Source organism: Neophocaena asiaeorientalis, unplaced genomic scaffold (assembly GCF_003031525.2).
Source record: "Neophocaena asiaeorientalis asiaeorientalis breed wild unplaced genomic scaffold, Neophocaena_asiaeorientalis_V1.1 scaffold40, whole genome shotgun sequence".
In the NCBI taxonomy this organism is placed as follows: domain Eukaryota; kingdom Metazoa; phylum Chordata; class Mammalia; order Artiodactyla; family Phocoenidae; genus Neophocaena; species Neophocaena asiaeorientalis.
Window position 1 is genome coordinate 7,252,189 of NW_020185335.1, and position 23,767 is coordinate 7,275,955.

General features: G+C 45.3%; 2 protein-coding genes across 4 annotated transcripts in view; one reads left to right on the top strand and one right to left on the bottom strand.

Moving 5' to 3' along the window:
- The window catches only part of WWOX (WW domain containing oxidoreductase), a 976,751-nt gene extending 963,331 nt beyond the window's left edge, over window positions 1-13,420 (top strand). For 2 of the 3 annotated variants that reach the window (XM_024735508.1, XM_024735512.1), the window contains one exon: window positions 12,558-13,420. In XM_024735508.1, coding sequence (XP_024591276.1) covers window positions 12,558-12,746 — 189 coding nt within the window. In that variant the 3' untranslated portion in view covers window positions 12,747-13,420. The remainder of the gene's footprint in view (window positions 1-12,557) is intronic. The other variant, XM_024735509.1, reaches the window with a different exon arrangement.
- Window positions 13,421-13,451: 31 nt separating this feature from the next.
- The window catches only part of MAF (MAF bZIP transcription factor), a 363,185-nt gene continuing 352,869 nt past the window's right edge, over window positions 13,452-23,767 (bottom strand). Inside the window, 1 exon segment of the mRNA XM_024735513.1 lies at window positions 13,452-14,169. The gene's annotated coding sequence lies outside the window, so the exon portion shown is untranslated.

Consider the following 23,767-nt stretch of genomic DNA (forward strand, 5'->3'; position numbering starts at 1 on the left):
TCTGAACCTGGTGGCACGTTTTCAGTGAGTGAGAATAACCCTACGTCTTCAGGAGCTGCATTAGAATCAAATGCCAAATTAAATAGCCACCAGGTGAATGGATACAATTTACATCCATTCATACACGGGTCGCTTTTGCTGTTGAGCTAACTGACTTCTGGGCTCTGAGTTGAAGGCCCCAAGATCTGCCTGCCTGGTGGGAAGAGTGTGAGAAAACCAGTTTTCATGCTTTGAGGCAAAAATCCAACCAGTGGTATAAGAGAGACAGGGTTAATTGACCCTACAAGGTACAACAGAGATGCATAGGGGCCCATCATAGAAGCAGCACTGGAGCCAGCTGGGCATGGACTTCAAAGAGGATGTCACCACTGACCAGGTGGAGGACATTAGGCCAGTCCAGACCACTTCCGTGCCTCAGTCTGCTCCTCTGTAAAATGGGGCTAATACCCCACAGGGATGGACCCGTGTATTTTTCTAACATTTTATTACAAAAGTTTTCAAATCGAAAATTTGAAAGAATAATGGGGCAACCACCCATCTACCCAACACCTAGATTCTACATTTTTACTGCACTTCTTTAAAATCGCATTTTTATTTTATATTGGAGAATAGTTGATTCACAATGTTGTGTTAGTTTCAGGTGTACAGCGAACTGATTCAGTTATACATAGTCATAGAAACATTTTTTCAGAATCTTTTCCCATATAGGTTATTACAGAACATTGAGTAGAGTTCCCTGTGCTATATAGAAGGTCCTTGTTGGTTATCGATTTTAGATATAGTGATATGTATCTGTTAATCCCGAACTCCTAATTTACCCCTTCCCCTCACATTTCCCCTTTGGTGACTGTAAGTTTGTTTCTGAACTCTGTGAGTCTGTTTCTGTTTTGTGGATAAGTTTGTATCATTTTTTTTAGATGCCACATATAAATGATAGCACATGGTATTTGGCTTTCTCTGTCTTACTTCACTTAGTATGATAATCTCTAGTTGCATCCATGTTGCTGCAAATGGCATCATTTCATTCTTTTTCATGGCTGAGTAGTATTCCATTGTATACACGTACCACATCTTCTTTATCCATTTGTCTGTCGATGGACATTTAGGCTGTTTCCATGTCCTGGCTGTTGTGAATAGTGCTGCAGTGAACATTGGGGTGCTTGTATCTTTTTGAACATTGGGGTGCTTGTATCTTTTTGAGTGATGGTTTTCTCCAGATATATGCCCAGAAGTGGGATTACTGGATTATATGGCAACTCTGTTTTTAGTTTTTTAAGGAATACTGCACTTAAAAAAAACAACTACTGCACCTGCTCCCTTCAATGATGGTTTTCTCCAGATATATGCCGAGGAGTGGGATTGCTGGATTATATGGCAACTCTGTTTTTAGTTTTTTAAGGAATACTGCACTTAAAAAAAACAACTACTGCACCTGCTCCCTTCTCATTCTGTCCATCCCCTTTTCTAGGAATCATTTCCCAGGGATGTTGGGAGATTTAGAGTAGATATGTATAAAGGGCCAGGGCAGGGGGCAGGGTCTGGAATTTTACAGTACTTAATACGACTGTGGCTGTCGTTGAGATGTCAGTGCCCCGGTTTCATGGATGTGAACTTGGTTCTGGCTGCTGCGGTCGGGGGAGCAGAAAGACCAGTGGAATCCATGGCTAGATTGGTACCCAGAGATGCTGGGGTAAAGATTGTTGAGAAAAGTGACCGCCTCTTGAATTTCTTGCTCAGAAGGTAGGAATGTCCACCCCCCTACTTTTAAGTCCCTTGGATGAAGGACAGATGAGCCATTTTGATCTGTATGCTTCCTCCTTCAAATTGTTAACAAACGGACCTGTAGCCAGGATGGAAGTACTATCTATGGTGTACTCAGGAAATCTCCAGACGTTACAGCCATCTTCCCAAGAGCCCGGTGAAGGGGCTGTTACGATGTCCATTTCATAGATGGAGAGACCGAGGCTCAGTGCCTTGTCACAGAGCTGCCAGGTGGCCAAGTCGGGACTCGAATTCATGTATCTCAGACTTCGGCTCCTGGGCTTTTTTTTTACACACCATCCCACACCGCCACCCGATCTGCAAAAATACCCAGAGCTTCCGTCTCCTCCCCACTGCTTATCCTCATTTCTCTTCACGACTCACTCAAGGGATGATACTGATTCTTGTTCAGATGAGGTTAGAGAGGCTCTCTCCCATCCCCAGGTGGCTGCAGGGGGCCTTTTAAAAAGGGAGAACTACGGGCAGTGAGGGCTGCTGCTTTACTCGCTCTGCAGGGGAACCGGCTTGGATTTGTACGGGATGCCAGGGCTGGCTCAGTTTTCTAAAGCCCTAACTTTGCAGCATTCTTCAAGGGCCCCAGAGAGTTCCTTGTGCCATGAAATTTAGTTTGGAAACTTCAATAAAAAAGTCCCGAAGGAAACTGTCAATTAACGCATTTACACCGAAGCATCATACTTGGGAAAAACACCTTCAAAAGCCAACGCTGTTTTCCAACCATTAAAGAGTTTACGTGCAGCTTGGTTTCCATAGATACCTGAGGTAATGGCCCCCTTCCCCTCATTGAAGAGTGAGTGTCGCTTGATTTCTTTCTTTTTACCTTAGTCTTTCATACTTTTTCCCTCCATCCCCATTTATGAAAAAGAAAGATAACTAAATTGAAACCTGGCAGTGAGATCTGTCTGAGGAAGAGTTTGATTTATAAGCTCGGGGGGGGGGCGGAGGTGTCTTCATTTTTGCTCCCCTAATACTTCACGGCTTCTGCAAATAGTGTTGCTACATACAAGGAAGAGATGGAGACTTTTCAGGTGATCAAATGAGTTCCCCGTCAAACACATAAACGTATTCGAAAGGGAAAGGGCAATGGTCTGTTGAAGAGGGACTGAGCTTTGGGTGTAGGGAAGAGGTGTTTGTAAATAAAGTTTTATTGGAACACAGCCATGTTCACTGGGGTATGTGTTGTCTGTGGCTGTTTTCAGAACAACAGTGGCAGGTCTGAGTAGTTGTGACAGAGACCATAGGGCCTACAGAGCCTAAAATATTTCGTCAGTCATCCTTGGCATACAGGAAAGAATTGGCGTTTGAGAGGCATTTAATGGTTTTGTCACTTTAGGCATGTGTTCATCTTGCTGTGACTGCTTCTGCATCTTTGCAATGGGAATGACTGACAGGGTCCTTTCTTAGGGTTGTGGGGACGTCAAGCCTCGAGCCCTGTGCTTGGTACGTAGTAGGGGAACAACAGATGTGAATTAGTATTTTTACTCCCAATTCTTTCAATAGAAAAACCCAAAGACGCCTCCCTGAAGATTCTAGAAGTCGTTTAGAGAAACCAAAGGAAAGTGTGTAAAAACCCAAACCACATAGTTGAGCCACTGTTCCTGGGTCCGGTGGATGCCCAGGTGCCTCTTTCCTGGCAGTAGGTGAGGGAGCCTAAGTGGGGGACCCTGTTGAGAGAGGAGAAGGCAAACAAAAGAAACCACAACAGTCTAGGAAGAAATCTTTAATTTCTATTCAGCTTTCAAGAGTTTGAGAGAGGTGGGGTTTTTTTTTTTTTTCCTTTTAACAAACCACTTCAAGTACATGCCTTCAGATTATAAAAGTACCTGAAATTGCCTAGAATATTAGCATGCAGAGCTTGTTAGTATTTACATATATTTACAGAAGGAAGCAAGAGAAAGATCTACAGGTATTTACAGTCTACACAGAAGAGAAAGGCGGCCTAATTGTATTTCCTAAAATACAGGAGGTGATGAGTACTCGGCACATGCATATTTGCACGATAGAATGCAATTTTAAAAAAAGAAAGACATACCTTTGTAACCTTCTATGCTAAGGTAATTTTGTGTGTGTGTGTGTGTGTGTGTTTTGTTTCTAGTCTATTTGCACCAAGTGCTTTAAAATGTTCCCTTGCACCGAGGCAGAATTATTTACCCCTGGCAATTAAAGCCACAGCATACGTGATCATTTCCCACTAACTGGAGACACGCTGCTGGTGAATGAAATACCTACTGTTTCTCCTCTACCCGTCGACCACTGTGACGAGATCTGTCTGTGCAAAGGTAGTGCCTAAGGTCTCCCCGTTAATTATGGAAGTAATATAAATGAGACGCTCTCCGCAGTATGTTCTAAATGAAATATCAACAAGGCCAGCGTCTTTGAGCCTGAGAAATGATCCGTCGCAGAGAGCCCTCTATGAAAAGGCACAAACCTAACGCAGACGTGCTTGACTTGAAACAGTGTGGCTGGACGCGGAGGGCGGAGGGCGGCCTGCCTGTGAGATCTGATCGTTGCAGACTCCGTTCTCTTAATTCGCTGCTGGAAGAGTTAAGAGTTCGTGAATATCTTACCACGAGGCCATGTGGCCTCATCAGAGAAGACCCTGTGGGTTTTATCCCCCCATCACCAATGCCTTTTCGGTACTAGGTCGTAGGCGCTGTGTCCTGGGTGTAAAGGAACCGTCAGCCTTAACAATGGCAACAAACAGCTTGTTTGTTTGTTTGGGGGTTCGCCCGCTCACAAAAATGGTCAGCTCTAAGGTTTTCTATGAGAGCCAGCGTGGCAGGCCCACTCGGTGGTGCGATTCTGTGCAGAAGAAGGGAAGGGGGGAAGCTGTCTGTTTCACTTGTACTGTGAAGATACGCTTTGCGCCATTTTATTAGAACTGAACCCATTCATTCTGCCTGGCGATAACTTTAAAGGTTTATTTCAGTATACATGGCAAATACAGAGGCATACATTTATATACAGTATACAGAGCTAGCTAGAACCAAGGTTAAAGAAGTAAAAACGTTTCAAATTAACACAAGCTAAATGCCTTCTTTGAGCTCTTCGGGACGCTCAATAGTCCTTCGGCACTAGTGTCCAGGTGGCCGGGTTGGAGTATTTCAGGCATGGGCCATCGGATTTGTCCCAGGTGGACGGATGATGCTTATTTTGGTGGCACGTTTCTAAGATCCTTCTGCTGAGCCATTGCAAAGTAACCCGTGGAAGAGTGGATACCCCAGTGCAGTTTTCCAGCCCAGCAAGGCAACTCCCTACTTGAAGAGCAATGTGGGCACCCCAGGCAGCATCAGCGCAGAATGCCCAGGGAATGCTTTCATGGATCTAACAGAGATGTTGTTACAGGTGTAACAACGTCCTCTCTTATTTTTAGTGAGACCGTCTCTCCAGCCCAATCAGTTCTAGAACATCTTTCTTTGGTACCAAAGGAGGGTAGAACAGGCATCATTCCTTTTTCCTCCTTCCCTCCTTTGGAGGACCCCCACTCCACCAGAGCACGTCTAGAAATAACAGCAGGTCTCAGGACGATGAAATCAATCATGCTAAATGTTCCACCTTCACTCTTTTGAGACCAGCCATCAGTCTGTCACGGAACCCCTGCCATGTTTACGGCAAGAATTCTGGATCACGAAGGGGGTGTGAAAAGGGCCGCATTCATGTCAAGGGAAAAGTTCAGAACAGGTCAGCCAATTGAAAACACAGTCCTGAAAACCTCCCAGGGCCACGCTGCCCTGAAATGCTGCCAATGAGCATAAGCAAAAATCCCCTGGAGCCTTGCTGTCCGGAACAAACATAGCTCTGGACCTCTTTGGACGGTAGGGAGTGTCTGCCCACCCCTCCCCCAAACCTCAGGCCAGCAAAGACAAATCTGCTCTTCTGCCTTTAAAAGTCCTTTCCAGCTTTCCATCCTGAACCTCCTGGTCCCTGGGCTTGTTCCTGCAAAGATTTCTCAGAGCATCACAGCCACTGTCCTCCCGACTTTCCAACTCATTCTGCCCTGGTCTTCAAGTCAGTCTCTTAAAACTGCTTAATGGTCTTGCTAGAGATTCATGGCTTTTGTCAAGGAGACTAGCATGGTCTTTGTAGCCTGATGTGGATTTGGGGGCATGATATTTGGGGCGCCTCAACTGCAAATAAGAAAGCCTCCATGTCGTCGTGATTCTCTCCCAACGAAGATAGATGTGTGCACATCTGCTATGTGAAAGCTGTCCCACGTGTGCCCCTCAAACACCTGGCACTCAAACTGCCGTCTACTTTGTGGGGCTGTGCCCTGGGCCAGGACTCACTGCACTGATGATGGTGACGCGCTGGCATAGCCCATGGCTTAGCTCTCCTTCAGAGCAAGTGCCATCGAGCCCTGTGTCCCAGGGTCACCCAGGGAATGGTACTCCTTTACCTGCCACGGGACAGTCAGCTGAAAAGGAACCTCTGAGGCTTTCCATATTTGGGATTCTCTTTAGCAAAGAAACTCTTTCCCTGAGGCAGGAGGTAGGTGGTAGGTACACATTCTCTTACGTCAGGCGATAAGATCTGCATGTAATCTAAATGGATTCTCCAGAACACTCTCGAAGACTTTTCCAGCCTCCTCAGTTAGAAACGAATACCCGCTTTCCCAACCCTCTTCACTTTTTCTACTTGGGAAACAGTGGATTTCCCTTCTGTAATAAATGCTAAGAACAGCCTGTGAGTTAGCAAAACTCCCGAGGGCTATGAAGAAAGTTATATTACGATATCTACAAGAAGTTGTTGCAGGTACCTAAGCCTCTATTGTTTGGCGCCTTGGTTGTTTGGCGCCTTGATAGGAATCACTTACTTCTTAGGAATTAACTGGGGGAGGGCAGGAGAGGGAGGTGGATCATTTTCCTCTGCAAACCTGCTGTAACATGTCAGATGCTATCCTCCAAAAGACCATAGTCATTGTACACGTGTGTGAAGTTATAAGACGGAGATTGCTCGGGGTTTCGCTGGTTTTGATGCGGTTCCGTTCACGCTCTGAAAACAAGTCGATCGTCCAAGTAGTAGGTTCACAGCTGGTCACATCTGGCACCTGGAGGTGGCATTTTGAATCAGGTGATGATGGTTTTGTTAAGGGTCACTTGCCATTGGATCTTTCGAGGTGGCGCTGGGTCTTCACTTTCGTTTTTGTTAATCCTAATGGATATAATTTCCATTTAGTTCCCTGCCTAAATCAACAATGGGAAACTCTCCTCCCAGCATTTCTCAGGTGAGCACATGACAGCCCGTTTTTTAAAAATTAAACGTACAGCCCATCCATTTAACTTTCGGCCAGATGTGGCCTGGCTGAGAAGGGAAAGAGGACCCCTCCTAAGGTAGCTTCAGCCAAACGGGAGACACAGGGAACGGGCAGCCTGCAAATTTGTGTCGCGAGCTGGGGAAGGAGGTTTGGTACTGCATCGGGCATGGATTCCGGAGGGTCAGTCTGTGGGATGATCTGTGTGGCTTTGGACGAGCTGCTTTTGAGCTCTGGTGCTAAGTAGGCTTCCCTGTAGATGGGGATGATGATTGCTCCTGGCTGGTAGAGCTGTGTGCGGGTTAGAATACGGTGCTTACGAAGCTTTCTGCACAGTGCCAGAGGAATGGCTAGCTCCCAGCAGATGCTGGCCCTCGTTACCACTTGAACAGCCCCGTATGCAGCGACTCACTAGAAAAGGTCGACAGTGTGGAGGAAAAGGGTCCTTTCCAGGCACGTTCTCTGTCGTCTCCTGTCTCACATCATTTTGGCGGAAGTTGGTATGTTATTGATTTGCACTCATCCCACACCCAGGCAGGAGGGCCAGGGGTCGGTTGTGGTCACACCAGCAGGGAGGCCCTTGAGCCTCACGCCTGCATAAGCTGCATCGCTCTGCCAGCTAACATACAAACAGAATATGTGGCTCACCTGTCGGCTTAAAAGATCGGGCTTCCCTGGCGGCGCAGTGGTTGAGAGTCCGCCTGCCGATGCAGGGGACACGGGTTCGTGCCCTGGTCCGGGAAGATCCCGCGTGCCGCGGAGCGGCTGGGCCCGTGAGCCGTGGCCGCTGAGCCTGCGCGTCCGGAGCCTGTGCTCCGCGACGGGAGAGGCCACGACAGTGAGAGGCCCTCGTACCGCAAAAAAAAAAAAAGATCGTTCTCAGATGGTGAGTAGGGAACACATAACCTTTTGGAGCAGCTTGCTTTGTTTTTTTCTCTCAAATCAGATTTAAACCGTCCTATTGCTGAGGAACAGCTCTGCTCCAAGCACCTCAGTCTCAGGAGATGAACCCTGAGACACCGCGTCGCACGTTTCCAGTAGGGTAGCTGAAAACTCTCTTTGGGGAGGGTTATTGGGAGACATGAAGAGACTGAGAGGGCGGCCATCTGTCCCACCTATGGCACCTGCATTCACTGCCCCATCTCCACCAAGGCTCCGGGGTAAATGATTCTGCTGTACTCACCGGGGCGTTGCATCAGTTCTGCATTTGGAAATTGTTTCCTTTGCCTCACAGACCCCAGATGAGTAACAGGGAAAGGCTTTGAGGGTTCGAAGAGGCACCTGTCTTCTCTTCCTGTGACACCTGCAAACTTCTTTGTCCCGGGAATTCAGCACAGTCGTCACTGCCCGCTTCCGGAAGGGCCGTTCTCCTTCCCCGCCCTTGGGGTTCCAAGTCCAGTGTAGGTTCTGTGCCGCCCCCCCTTTCTCAGCTCCACTTTCTGCATAGATGATTCACTCAGCATGTGCTGTGCCGTGTCCTGATGCCGACGTGTCTGTAGGAAAGCAATCTTAGAACATCTGCTATTCTCAAAATCATTGAATATACAGATATCCCATGGTAGTGTGTCTCCTTTTTTATGTGTCTGTCTCAGAGTCAAATGTATTTTAAGACGGGAATTTATCCTTTCTTTTTTAAAGCAGCATGCATTTTAAAAGTAGAGAAACCTGAAAACTAAACGTAATTGTGTAACATGTGTCCTTATTAAAACGTAGGTTATATTAGAGTACCTACCAATGCATTACAAATAGTAACATGTGGGTGGATTTTTCTTTAAGCCTAGATTGTTGATCAGAAACCCCTGTACCTTTCTCTTGCCAAGAGTGAATATCCATTTGGAGTCCGTGTGGACAGCTGCGCGTTGAGGGCCAGTGGTTATCAAGTAAATGTTGATGAAACGTGGCTACGTCACCGTTTCGTCCCAACCAAGGGCTTTGGAAGGATGGATGATTTAGACCTCAGGGCCCCATAAATGAACAGTAACTGCTTTCTAACTCCCACCTTTCTGTAGTTGAAGACTGTGCCGCTCGTCCAACAAACGATTTCTGAAAGAGAATGATGAACCCCCCTTATTACCCAGATGCTCTTAATCCCAAACAAGAATCCTGGGTAATTGTACAGACGCTATAAAGATTGATGGCGTAGTTCTCCTTTGGCAGCTCACAAATGTTTGACTAAATCAGAAAAGGCATTCAGGCGTGATTAAAGATTCTACTGGGCTTCCCAGAAATCCTCAGCCCCGTGCGATCCACACCCTAACTCACCGCCGCTGCTACGGGACAGAGTCGCCACCCCGGTTCCCCAGATCAGCAACGGCATGCAACCTCCAGGCTTCCCATGAATTTGTTCTTAAAAAATCACTGAGGGGAACCCACAGCTCCTGCTAGTGTTTATATATGTCAAGATATGGCTGTTAATCGTATCACGACCGATCAGTAAGCAGCGGTGCCAACCAGCAAGGCAGATATTTTATATCAGAGTTGGTAACATCATTTCCTTGATAGGGCTCTTTCATTTTTTTCTGGATTACGGACTGATGCCCCCCCGCCACCCCCAGAGTGGCACGAAAGTCATTTGATGGCGATGAAAGTGCTCTTTAAAAATTTTTCTTCTATCAATCAGTTTAAAAATGTTTTCTCTTGTATCAGCAGAACCAGCTTATTTACTAATGAGATTTCCTAATGTGGCTCCGTCTCACTCTGGTGATAGGCCGAAAAGCTGATGAGCCCCAAATTAGAACTCGTTATTAAACCGTCATCCCATCTGATCATATAAAGATGTCACTCAGAGGCTGCCATGGGTGCAGCTGAAAAGAACATTCCCTGAGAAGCCGAAAGGGTCGCGGGGCTTGGGACGAAAAGATGCTGTCAGTCACTACTTCACCGTCCAGTCTCTCTCTTTGCCAAATGTGCACAGTTGATCTTCAGAGCGGAAAAGGTGGTCTTTGCTTTCAGGTGCCCTGCTGTATGTGTTCTTCTACAGAGTCAGCACTGCTGGCGATGAGATTTAAATTGTGTATTGCCCTGAGCCTGGGGGCAAAGGAATCAAAGCCAGCTCTTGATAAAAGATTGGGCTTTACTCAACTTGACGGTTGTCAGCATGGTAGCCAAGTGGCGGTTTACATGAAATGAGGTCGATTCCAATTGCTTTCACATTCCGTGGAGGGAAAATGCATGCCCCCCGGCTCCCTCATCAACTCGATTCTGAATCAACGTAAGCGCAGAATTTGTCTGCAAAAAATACCATTCCAGCAATGCAAGAGAATGTGGCGTGGTTTCATTTTAGAATGTCAGAGGGGCAAAAGATTACACTGGGTTCGGAAGAATTCCGTTTGTTGCTTTCCCAAGTGGCCAACTTTGATCTTTTCTCAGGATTGGTGGAGCTGTGAGAGGCCAGTTTGTTGTGATGTATGAATGCTCACACTATAACCGCTCTGGGGTGGGGTTGAGGGAGCCTGGATTTAGGGATCAGCTGACTGGCTTCTCCCACCGCTTGAGAGCTGATGCCAAGGGCCCTGACCACTCTTTGGTGGTTTGGGCAGTTGCGAAGTAAAATGGAAATCGAAAACAGATATCCAGAAAATTATTCAAAAACACCATCTCCACCTGATATCTGCTAAGAATCGAAGCCAAGATGATATTTGCTTGGGTTGGCGAGATGAGCATCTCTACTCTTCCATTTGTCTTTAGAGAGGTGCTTTGCTTGCCTTTTTTCCCCACATGGGACGCAGGGGCGTCAGATAAGCCACCGGAACTTCGTTAGATAAATGTGCTAAGCTAAGGGTTATTAGGAATAATAATTCAGTGAAAGGAAATTTGGATGACATGGGCTCATGTCCATTAGACCTGAGCCACACAAATTGATTGGAAAAAAAACAGGTGAACCCAAGAAAATAAACAATTGGCTGTTTGGGGGGGTGGGCATGGGTGACAGGGCTGGGGAAATCACACACCGATTACTAGTTCGTTAAAGAGAAGTCACGCCAGGGGTTCAATTTTTGGACCAAAGGGCCTTGTCCAATCAAGCAGCCTGTTGTTATCAGAACTCAGGCATCCCATTCCCATGCCACGCCACCCTCCTCTGCACAAGCATGTCACTTCAATGTATTTGACCACATGGTTTCCAGACAAATGCAATAAACGTCCCCCCGCCCCCCTGCAACAAAAAACCACAAGTCTACTTTATAGAACTTCCCTACAATCATAATACCTTGAGACCTTGATTCTCAGAATGACCTTGGCTCCCGAGGGTTGTACGAAACAACCACGGTGAATGCAAACCAAACCCTATGGGGGGGGAGGGGATGTTCTCCAGTAAGCACTCTGCTTGGGCACAGTTTAAACCCTGTAGGGGGAGAAAAAGAGTAAGCTTTTGGGTGGGGATGGAAACTCATTTCCTGCAGTTAGACGTCCTTAACGTTTTCCTAATGTTGACCTTACCCCCGTTATCTTTCTCCATTCTCCCCTGCCTCCCAGCCCCCTTCTCTGTCAACTGATAATTAGTTGATGCAGCAAGGGCTGTGACGCACGTAACTGATCACGAGAGGCCGGATAAACCGTATTGGTTTCAAATGAGAGCCGTGCCGACGGTGTCCCCCTACGCACACCAGCCGATTATTCTTAATTATGGCTTTTGCAAAGCAAAGTGATTTCTTGCCCTCTCTCCAGCATCCCTGACAGTATTCTGTCAGCCCGGATGATAGGGTGCCCCATCGGCACCCACGTCCCTAGCCACAGCGCCAACTGCTACTCAAAAGGTCAACCGGAAGTGATCAATTGCACTCATTACAACTTGCATTTTGAAGGGGGCTGGGAGGACATGCCCCCCCCCCCACAAGCCACTGTCCCATTGCAAGTAGGGGCTGAATACGACACTTCTAAAAAGGTTTCCAGGATAAGGATAAATTCACCAACGTGTCTTGTGTCTGCATGAGGCATGTGTGATGGTGGGGAATGTGTGTATACGTGTGTCTCAAACATTTTAACACAGCATCACAAACCCCTTCCTCTAGCAGCCCCATGGGCAACGAATAAGGAAAAATCTGGCACCAGTCCCGCTTGGTTTGCTACCTGATGGGCCATGATTAGCGTGGTTGCTTTAGTTCAGAGAGAAGTTTCTAGAAACTTCTCGATGTCAAATGACATTATGCGTTGAGAAGTGAGGGAGTTGGATGAACTTGTTCTCGCGTGTTCAAAAGGATCCCATCTTCTTCTCGTTGCTCAGAAGAGACACCTGATGTGATTAACTGATAGACGTGTAGTCTGTTTTCAAAGCCTTTTCGTATATGAGGTGTAAAAAGTCACGCTGGCTTTACGAGCGGAGTTTATGAACTCGTTTTCCCTGGATGGTCCCATCGTACCTTTAACAGTCACGTGCTTTGAGTTCGGTACCCTCGGCCGTGCTGAGATCCAGATGCATCTGAACCAGGCAGGGAGAGACTCTTGCTCTTTCCCAGTTAGAAGAAAATCTTCCCATCACCTCTTTTCTTAAAAAAATAACGTTCCGTGGTCTTTGTTCTTTGCTTTCCAGCAACAAGGAGCCGCCACCACAGTCTTCTGTGCTGCCGCTCCAGAACTGGAGGGTCTGGGAGGGATGTACTTCAACAGCTGCTGCCGCTGCATGCCCTCGACGGAAGCCCAGAGCGAAGACACGGCCCGGGCCCTGTGGGCGCTCAGCGAGAGGCTGATCCAGGAAGGACTTGGCAGCCCGTCCGGCTAAGTGGGCGCTCGGCAAGGATCGGCGCACGTGCCCTCCATGCGTGAGTGCTCAGACGTAACTGCCAACGCCGGACCCCTTCCAACTTATCATGCCAGGGCTTTCCATGTCCCTCCGACCCAGATCCGCTAGAGTCAAGGATATAAGAGTCGTCACAATGTGCGAAAAATGTTTGTTAGGTACCCGTGGGAAGCGGGGAATTCTGGGGGTAAAGGGACAATACGTCTTTTCTGGGGCTGGGTCAGGCCTGGGTCCCTCTGCTCCCCCGGTGATGGCCCGTTTGTTTGAAAGTGAAGCTTAGTTGCTCGGTAGGTTCTTCGTCTCACGGTGTAGGACAGCCTGGTGCCCCACTCCCCCGCCCCAGGCGCAGCCTCCATGGCCACACTGTAGCCAGGAGCTGCCTTTTTCTTATTTAGGGAAGAAAAAAGGCCAGTGTCTTTTCTTCGCTGCACTGATCCAGGAGATAACTTCAGCCTGATCAAGTCGGAGGACCCTCTGAACCTTGTTCCAGCCGGGACGGAGGTGACACTTAGAAGAAGTGGGTGGGATAGTCACAATTACTGGGTCGCCAAGTACTGGTCCACCAACTACTGGTCCACCAACTCCCCGGCCAAAGCTATGCAAAAGATTCTTTAGCGATTATAACAGACACATTTTGTAAATCATTCCCTAGATACCTTGACAGGCAGGAAAGAAAAAAGGCCAGTGTCTTTTCTTCGCTGCACTGATCCAGGAGATAACTTCAGCCTGATCAAGTCGGAGTGGCCTTGGCAACTACTGGAGAGTGGCAACTACTGGAGAGAGGACCCTCTGAACCTTGTTCCAGCCGGGACAGAGGTGACACTTAGAAGAAGTGGGTGGGATAGTCACAATTACTGGGTCGCCAAGTACTGGTCCACCAACTACTGGTCCACCAACTCCCCGGCCAAAGCTATGCAAAAGATTCTTTAGCGATTATAACAGACACATTTTGTAAATCATTCCCTAGATACCTTGACAGGCAGGAAAGGAAGTCTTGCGTCATTACAGGATATTTAGGGGATGGGGCATAAAAAGCTGTTCCCTCCATTCTTCACTCACAGTTTTGGGAAACAACGCCATCGTGGAGGTGCACAGCCCCTCAGTGTTCAGCACCCTGCTTCAGTGTCCTCTTGTTCCTCTCATCCTACGCTTAATAAAAGAACATGCTTGAATAGTATCACCTGAAGTTTTTTTGTCTTGTTCCTTTAAATGTTTGTTTCAGTTTTGTTTTTTGTCTTGTTTTGTTTTTTTAGAAAAGCAATCTAGAGGAAAAATAAAGCGCTTCTTGTAGACGCCAGGAAAACACCATTCTCGTTTCTTCTCTGAGTTTTGTTTTGTTTTTGTGCTTTGTGGCTGTCTGCGGGCCGAGTTGTCTCACGCAATTAGCATGCCAGCATCATATTTTCTGTTGAAGAGAGAGAGAAAAAGAAAAATGACTATCACTTAATTTCACCTTAAGAGGTTTTGTTATCATGGATCGTGGATCATTTCAGTCCCTCGATGGTTTGTTCCCCCTGTAACTACCAAGTCCTTGGTGATTAGAAACCATCCCTACTTAGGAGAATAGGGGGGGTGGTTTAGAGGCTCTTCCCCACTCATCCTGTTATCACTTACTCTGTGGTTTCCAGGCCATTCCTGCAGGGATGTAAGAAAGGCCACTTTGGCAAGGTGGAGAGAAAGCTTTTGCTGAAATACCAGGAAGGTGGGGGCAGGGGGTGTGTGCCACTGTTCCTCCTCTCGACAGTGGCAGCTCCAGCCCAGACAACGTCATGAATTTCTGGGCCTCTGGCTCTGTGGTCAGTCTAACACCAGTGCTTTCCAGTGGTCCACAGCCTGGCTACGTCCTCCCAGCTGGCTATATTCGCCCTTCACAAAATCCTTACTGTCACAGCGCCTTTCAAACTATGCATCAGATAATGTCACTTTTCTGGTCCAGACCCTCCAGTGCTTCTGCAGTAGACTATTTGCAAACGTGGCCACTGTAGTTCTCCCCCCAGCCTCCACACCTTGGGTGGTCCTCTCGCTAACTCTGGCCTTGGCCACATGACTTGCTTTGGCCAATTTAAAATGTGCTTGTGCACTGGGCTTGCCCTTTCTTGTTGCTCTTTGGAATCCTGCAACCACCATCCTATGAACGGGCCTGCGTTAACCGGCTGGACAACGCGAGCCACATGGACGCTCCCCAAACCGACAGCAGACTACTCATTCATTAGACGTGCAAGCGAGGCCATCCCAGACCATGTAGCCCCAGCCAGCCCAACCCAGATGAGAAGAAATACCCCAGTCCACCCAGAGAACTGCAAGAAGTATGTTTGTCATGTTAACCCACAAAGCTTCAGGATGACTTGTCACACAGCAAACACTAACCGATACAACTGCTCATCTCACTGACTAAAGTCCAAATTTTTTTTTTTTTTTTTTTACCATAGTCAAGGAGTTCTCCCATAATCTGGTCCACAGCAGACTTTCTGATTTCATGTTCTAGCATCTTCTCTTCATTCACTACATTTCGCCACGCTAGCCTTCTTGTTCTCCTGAAATAAGCCAAGCAACCTCCCTGCTCAAGGACTTTATACTTGCCGTTGCCTCTGCTGAATTGCTTTCCTGCCAGAGACCTGCATGGCTTCTTCCCGCACTGCATTCTGCTTTCCCCGCTTCTGATGAGGTGACATTCTGGCCACCGCATTCACAGTGGCACCCCGTCTGCCCACCCCTCCCCTTTATTTTTCTCCACACCGCTTAATACTATCGGACAAGTTATAGGTCTGTCTATTTACTACTTTCTCTCTCCACCTCCTATAATATGAACTCCCTGAGATTTGTCTGTTTTGTTCACACCTGTGGCCCCCGTGCCTTGAACTATTCCTGTTATACAGAAGGTGCTTAATAAATGACCTTTGAAGGAAAAGACGATTCTTGGTGACTGAGCATTACATCCACGAAAATAATTCCCATCCTAGTGAGAATGCACACAAGCCACCCACTGTGCCGGGCGGGCTGCAAAATTACGTCTAATGTGACCAAGGTCCTCCCAGGCAGCCTCCTCTTCCCGTCTTATGGATAAAGAATCTGAGGCCAAGAGGTTTCATAACTTGCCACTGTCCACAGAGCTCATAAATGATAGAGCTGCTGTTCACACCCAGGCCTGTTTCTTTTCAAAGTTACACACTTCCCTGCACCAAGGCCACCGATCCTTCAAGAAGCTGAGAGTGTCCTTTCAGATAGGAGGCACCGTTTTAACATCTCAGGCTGAGCGGAGAAGTGACATTACGGGTCTGACTGTAGCTCACCATCAGGAATTTGGTGAAGGGGGAGTCAAGCCACGGCACAAAAGATGTCAGAGTCTCCTCAGGCAAGGTTATGTTCAAAATATCAGAGAACCAGGGGAGCATCTCCTGCTGCCTCCTTGCACCATTAAGGCCTCTGTGCTGATGCCCATATGAATCCTGCATCAGGAGGTAAGATGATGCGTGAGGGAACTTGACCAGGGGAGGGAAGCATTCACCTCAATCAAGAAGCTCCCCTAAACCTTCCCACACTGTTGCTGGGATGTGGATTGGTGCAGCCACTATGGAGAACAGTATGGAGGTTCCTCAAAAAACTGAAAATAAAGTCGCCATATGATCCAGCAACCCCACTCCTGGGCATATACCCAGACCAAACCGTAATTCGGAAAGATACACGCACCCCAGTGTTCACTGAAGCACTGTTCACAATAGCCGAGACACGGAAGGAACCTAAATGTCCATCAACAGAGGAATGGATAGAGAAGATGAGGTACATGTATACAATGGAATACGACTCAGCCATAAACAAGAACGAAGTAATGCCATTTGCAGCAACATGGATGCAACCAGAGATTATCATACTAAGTGAAGTAAGCCAAACAGAGAAAGGCAAATATCCTATCAGTTACACGTGGAATCTAAAATATGATACCAATGAACTTACTTACAAAACAGACTCACAGAGAAACCAAACTTATGGTTACCAAAGGGGAAAAGAGGAGGGGGTAGGAGAGATAAATTAGGAGTTTGGGATTAGCATATACAAACTACTATATATAAAATAGATAAACAACAAGGTCTTACTGTATAGCACAGGGAACTATATTCAACTTCTTGTAATAAACTGTAATGGAAAAGAATATGAAAAAGAATACATAGATCTGAATCAGCTTGCTATACACCGAAAACTAACACAACATTACAAAGTAACTATACTTCAGTTTAAAAAAAAAAAAAAGGTCCCTAAGTCAGACTAAGTCTTCATACAATCATCCATCCAACAAACATACACGGAGTGCCACATTATGGAAATTCAAAGTTTAGGTTAACACCCCTACCATAGTTAGAGCTATAAAAAAATTTATATCCTGGGTCAATAGGAGTCTTCACAGTACACAGGTCCTAATCAACTTTACCAATACTTCTGCAGGTTACTTGATAAACAGAGACCCCAGAACAAAAACCAGGCCTCCTCTTACCCGTTATGCCCTGAATCCACCTAGTCAGACAGCGCCAGTCCCTGTGGTGCATTGCTCCTGCCAGATGCATCTTACTCTTTGGCTGATTCTGTGGGGCAATTCCTGGACAGGTGAGCAAGTGGGTAGCATAAAAAGCCTCATTCCTTTGTTAGCTTATTCTAAATCCAGGACTACTGCTCACCATCTGTCATGATATACATATATAGTGTATATATATATATACACACACACACACACACATACGTAATATATATGTAATATATACCTAGTTTTCCATCATCACTACCACTATTTGCAGGTACTATTTATTGAGCATCTACTATGTGCCAGTTGCCAGTCTGGGCAAATCACACCCACCTTCTTATTTTATGCTCAGATGATAAGCATAAAATAAGTGACCTTTCCGTGGTCCCCTAGCTGGTAAGCAGCAGAGTCAGCCCCTGAATACAGGGCCATCGCCTCCAGGTCCATGTGCCTCCCACTGCATCCCACTGTTTAAAGGACGGCCTGTAGACCACCAGTAGACATATAAATAAATGTATACAATGGGTGAATTATTCACGAAGGAAGACTCTTAGGCTTCCTATCCAAGCCTGGGATCTGCTTCGACTCCTGGTGCCTCACGTCTGGTATAAACTCTACGAATTCTGTCCATGCTGTTTACCCAGCAATATTGGCTTCAGCCCCGTACACCTTTTCTCCTGTTCTGGTTGTAAACAGGTCTGCACCTGGCCGCCTTTCCCCTGGGTTTATTAGCCTCTGATGGACTCAATGTCCAGAGTCCTCCACCACCGCCCCAGGGCCACAGAATCCACTCAGGACAGGAAGAGGGAGCCAGAGTTTCTATCGTCATTTTCCCTGTGTCTTTAAAGCCCAAAGGCTGCCGGTTTCCACTTTCACGGCTGATGAAGGGAGACCTTTCTGCCACTCTTCAATAGGAAACAGGAAACTGAAGCGTCCCCGGCAATGACTGAAGATGTGGCTTGTGGTTTTGCTCTTTAAAATGGGGTGATGGGTGGTTTTGTTTTGAACTTCCATGAAGGAGGCCCGATTACTTTCATTAAGGTCAGCGCTGGGCCGGAAAGCCTTGGCTCACAAAATGGCTGCCCGTTCGGGTCACCAGCAGGTACCATTTGGAGACGTTCACATTTTTTTTAAAAAAGCACCTAAAATAGCGACATTTCTTTTACCCTGCTAACTTTCTGTGCCTCTCCGCATATCCAAACTAGTTGGAATTCATTTTAGAATAATAAATAATATCACATAATATCCACATGACGACTGAAAAAACTTCTCTGAATTCTGTCTACTTGACGAGATGCTACACTAACGATAAAGGTGAATTTTAAAAAGGAAAACGACAGGCTCAAATACCACTATCCTAACAGAGATTTTCATCTCTGTTCATTACCTTTCAGGGCTTCATACTATTTGGTTTCATGCCCTTCTTTTTATTCCCCCCCCCCCCGCCAATTATCTCCTTTCTCAGTTTTCAGTTATTTTAATGGATGCCTCATATATAGTCCTGCTGGTGGGCCATCGTTTGGAAACTCCTACTCTGGGATATCCAGGTAATTTCTAGTTTTTGCTGTTAGAACTAACAGCTCCATTAGCATCTTCATGCACACAGCTTTTTCCTTCTATTAATTTTCCTCCCCAGCATACATCTGCATCCCTGAAACTCTTAAATCCAAGAGTTCTTCTTTGACTTTTGCTGGAAGGGAAGCAGAAGGTATATATTTCTGGGTTTTTGGTTTTCTTCTTTTTGGTTCGGTTTTTACAACCTCATCAGCATTGGGTGTTGCTATTTAATTTTTTTTTTTTTAACATTTTAACATTTTAACTTCCTATTGTCACAATCTATAACTATTTATATAAAATGCCCCCAAGCAGCCAGTCTCCTTATTTAAAGTATAAGCATTTTGTCTCTCATTTTCCCACTGGACCAAGTTCACAGTTTTAATTAGAATGGAAATTCCGAGATGAGTCTACATTCGGTTTGGGTAGAAAAAATCAGTTCAGCCGTGTCACTACATCTTTACCACATTACTCAATCAGTAAATGTCCTGCCTTTTTTTTTTTTAACCTTTTCAATCACCAACTGTAGCACAACATGGACCCCATGTGAATGCCAGGCAAAGACCAAAACCAACACCTAAGTGCCTTTGGTTCATTCTGGCTTATGTACTTACCCCCCTAGCTGAAGTGCTGTCTGCTTTCATGAGATGTGCCACACCACTCAGAAAGACTGTCTTCCTTCTAAACTGATCTGTTCACAAGGCCATGCCCTGCTGTATCTTAGGTGTAAGAGAATAAAGGTTTCCTTTAATTTTTGAAATAGGTCCATGCAAATAGAGGCTGTCCATCATTCGTTCAGATTAAAGAGGCTCCGTGCCTTCCTCCAACTTTCCTGGTTTTATTTGAGGTTCACGAGGGGCTCGTTCTTTCACTTTGGAATCATGACAGTTTCTCGTCTGATGCTGGGGACCTTAGGTGAGAAAGTCCACTTTGGTCAAGTATCATGTCCTGAGTCCTTACCAATACTTTGTGCAAAACACTTAACTGAAATGCTGTTTTTGGTCATTTAAATCTCACGAGTTTTGAATTAAATGTCACTGTCCCCTTTTTACCAGTGAGGAAAATATTTCAATCCTGGGGCCACCACTTCCTGTGTGATGTTGTCCCAGTAACTTAACCTCTCTGAGCTCCTATGTCCCAACCCCACGATACACTCGTGGTTTCTCTTACCCCTCCAACTTCATCTGCCCCTTGTTTTACTTTCTATATACACAATTGGTTAGATTCCTCTAAGCTGAACAAGTGTGAGTTCGTTAGTAATCTACCCGAATATAGTTTTATTCTTTCTCTATATCCTTGAAAGATGACTTATGAGATTGCTTCAGGGGAAAAAAGTCTATCATTGTACTTAAATACAGTTGATCTTAGAAATAATTGCTGAATAATTTTCTATTCTACAAAATGTATTGCTGTTTGCTGTTTTTATTGGAAAGTTAAAATGTATGCTCAGCATTTAAACTTGGGGGAAAACATCAGAAAAACAAATATTCCCAAAGTCCCACGCCTCAGAGACAACCACTGTAAATGTTCTGATATATGACCTTTCACACTTTTTATAAATGCATTTTAAAATTTACTTGCATCTTTTCAGCTTCAGTTTTATATAGCTGTGATTATACTCTATACACAGTTTTATATATTTTAAGTTGAGTACATTCTTGATACATCTTTTAATACCTTTATGATCCTGCATTCAGTAAACAGGTATACCATAGTAACCTTTACTGTTATTGGACAGTTAGGGTTCCCCCATTACTGTATTTTCATTAGTATCATGCTTTAATAAATATAATTGTGTAAGATCGGGGGAGACTAGTTTAATTATTTTCTTAACGTGGATTCCAAAGAGGATGTAAGGTCAAACAATATGGGAATTTTTAAGGCTCTGGGTACCTACTGTCAAGAAACCTTTTCTGGGCTGCCCAGTGGCTAGTTTTCATACCTGCCAAGAGTATTCTTGGAGAAGAGCAGGTGTGCTTTTACCCACTTGCTGCGGACCCGTTTATTTTCCCCAGATACTCTGCCCATCCGGTGTCTGGCAGCATTGATCTCAGGGCTGCCTATGCAAGTTCCCGGGTATAGAAAACTCTTTCCCTCTGGAACCAAGACAGAAGAGGGCAGGAGCCTTGTGTCAGCGAAATAAAAAAGGGCTGAATGCGAAAGAATCAAGCTAAACTTTGGGTCAGCTGGTTTTGCCAGCCTTTGAAGATGCTATAGTGTTCATTGTTCAGCTGCCTTGGAACCTACTGAGAAAGTTTGAAGACCTTCTTGGCCACGATGGTAAATGTTCAGAATTCTCGGCCCGGTTTGCTGAGGCAGGGCTGGCCCTTAGACTTGGTCTTGGGGAATTTTACCTGGTGTGGCCTAGATTTGAAGGACCTGATGATGAAGCCCTTGCTTTTCACTCTTATTAGTGGCTGCTTTCAAGCTCATTTCAGGGAGGGAGGCTGAGCAGTTCCTTCCCAGATGATTTAGGAAAAATTTCAGTGAGACCATCCTGTTTCCTGAGCTAGATTCCAGAACCTTCTAGAAGCCTGCCTAAATCTCCCTAAATATTCCCAAAGCCTTCACAGCTTCAGTCAAAACATAGAAGTACATGACATGGACAAAACCAACATACATACACACACGCACACACATATATACATACACACATATATATAAAATCTCAATGTAACAATGGTATTATTAGTACTATTTTAAATGAAATATTAAATAAAATCACAATGACATGATTAATAATACAAACGAGACACCTGGACTTAGAAATTCAAGTTATAAATTTTAGAACTCTAAAGCAGGGCATTTCTCCCAGCCGGCACAGATGACAGGAGTGTATGTGACTGTGTATATGTGTGTGTGTGTAGACGTGTCAGGAGTTTTGGAATTCAAAAACTCCATTAACATACTAATGGATCAGAGAAGTCTTGTTATTAAAAACAAACTATTTAACTGGGCTTCATTTCAAACCCTTTGGACACAGGCCACTGTTTCTTTTAAGATACCTGTTTGTTAACAGAAATGGTATTGTCCTCCAGGACAAAGAGAAATATTTTTCTTAAAGCCATGATAATTCACAATAATATCAGTAATAGCCTGATATCAATTTAAATGTCCGGCAGCTGCGGTCAGGACTTTCTGACTCCCATGATGCCGTGGGAGAAATTCACTTGACTGAAATGATGTTTTTAACATACTAGGTGCAAAATGTAGGTTACAAAAGAGTCTGTAGGGTATGATCCTGTTTTGTTCAACAAATATATATCCGTGTTTCTGTGTACGTCAATTCTGTTCTGAGAGAAAGAACTGTAAGGTGTTAATAACGGTGATCTCTGGGCAGAGGAAATGGAGTTGCCTTTTTTTCTTTATGCCTATCCGTATTTCCCGCATTTTCTACAATGGAAGTATGCCGTATTACATTCTAAAAAATAAAAGTTATAAAAACAACGACAGAACACGCCAACGCTTATAAAACGTGCCCAGCTGCCTCTGTAAGCATTCTTGTACAGCTGTGGGCTGACTCGAGTCCAGTAATTGATCCTCCAGAAGGTTCTCTTGGGCTGACTCACTGACACCAACGAAATGGCTTTCAAGTTCCATGGGAACAGAGTGGGGAATTTGAGGGCGGCATCTCACAAAGTAAAGTACACTTGAAAAATAAAAGCAGGTAGATTATATGGGGTCAATGGATAGTTGTAGGTAACTGGGCGGTTGTGTGAATTACACCTTCCATTGCGGTGTGTGTACAAACACCACCTCCCCGTGGCTTGGGCCAGGTGAGTTTTCCACAAGAGCCTTTCCTCCGCGGCAGTCTGACGTGTTGCCAAGGTCGGAGTAACTCTTACCTCCCCACCTCAGTGCCCTCCTATTAACCTTGAGCACTCACACCCGGCTCGTGCAGAACCCAGACCGTGGATGGACGCCGAGTCCCTTTCCACTTTTTGTTTTATTACTGCTTGCTAAAAGTTTGAACCAAATGATAAATGGAAGTATTGATTTTGTTTACCTACTTGACCTCTGCTAATGTAAAGTTTTAAGAAAACATATTGTTAGAAAAGTAAAGTTATATGTCTTCTACTATTCTAAATAAATATACTCGTCAAAAAACCTTAAAAGAAATATTTACATGTCCAAAGAAGACACAGAGATCGCCAAAAAGCCCGTGAAAAGATGCTCGACATGACTAATTATCAGACACACGCAAATCAAAATTACGAGGTGTCACCTCACACCAGTCAGAACGGCCATCACCAAAAAGGTTACAAACAATAAATGCTACAGAAGGTGTGGAGTAAAGGGAACCCTCCTACACTGTAGGTGGGAATGTAAATTGGTACAACCATTATGGAGAACAGTAAGGAGGTTCCTTAAAAAACGAAAACTAGAACTACCATATGATCCAGCAATCTCATTCCTGGGCATATATCCAGAGAAAACTCTAATTTGAAAAGATACATGTGCCCCAATGTTCATAGCAGCACTATTTACAATAGCCAAGACATGGAAGCAACCTAAATGTCTGTCACGAGAGGAATAGATAAAGAAGATGTGGTACAGATATACAGTGGAGTATTACTCACCATAAAAAAGAAGGAAATAATGACATGTGCAGCCACATGGATGGGCCTAGCGATTATCGTACTAAGTAACTCAGACAAAGACAAATAGCATATGATAATGTTTATATGTGGAATCTAAAAAAACGACGCAGATGAACTTATTTTACAAAACAGAAATAGAGTCACAGAGGTAGAAAATAAACTTACAGTCACCAGAGGGGAAATAGGGGGAGGGATAAGTTGGGAGATTGGGATTGACATATACACACTACTCTATATAAAATAGAGAACTAATAAGGACCCACTGTATAGCACGGGAAACTCTACTCAATACTCTGTAGTGACCTACACGGGAAAAGAATCTAAATGAGTGGATTTAT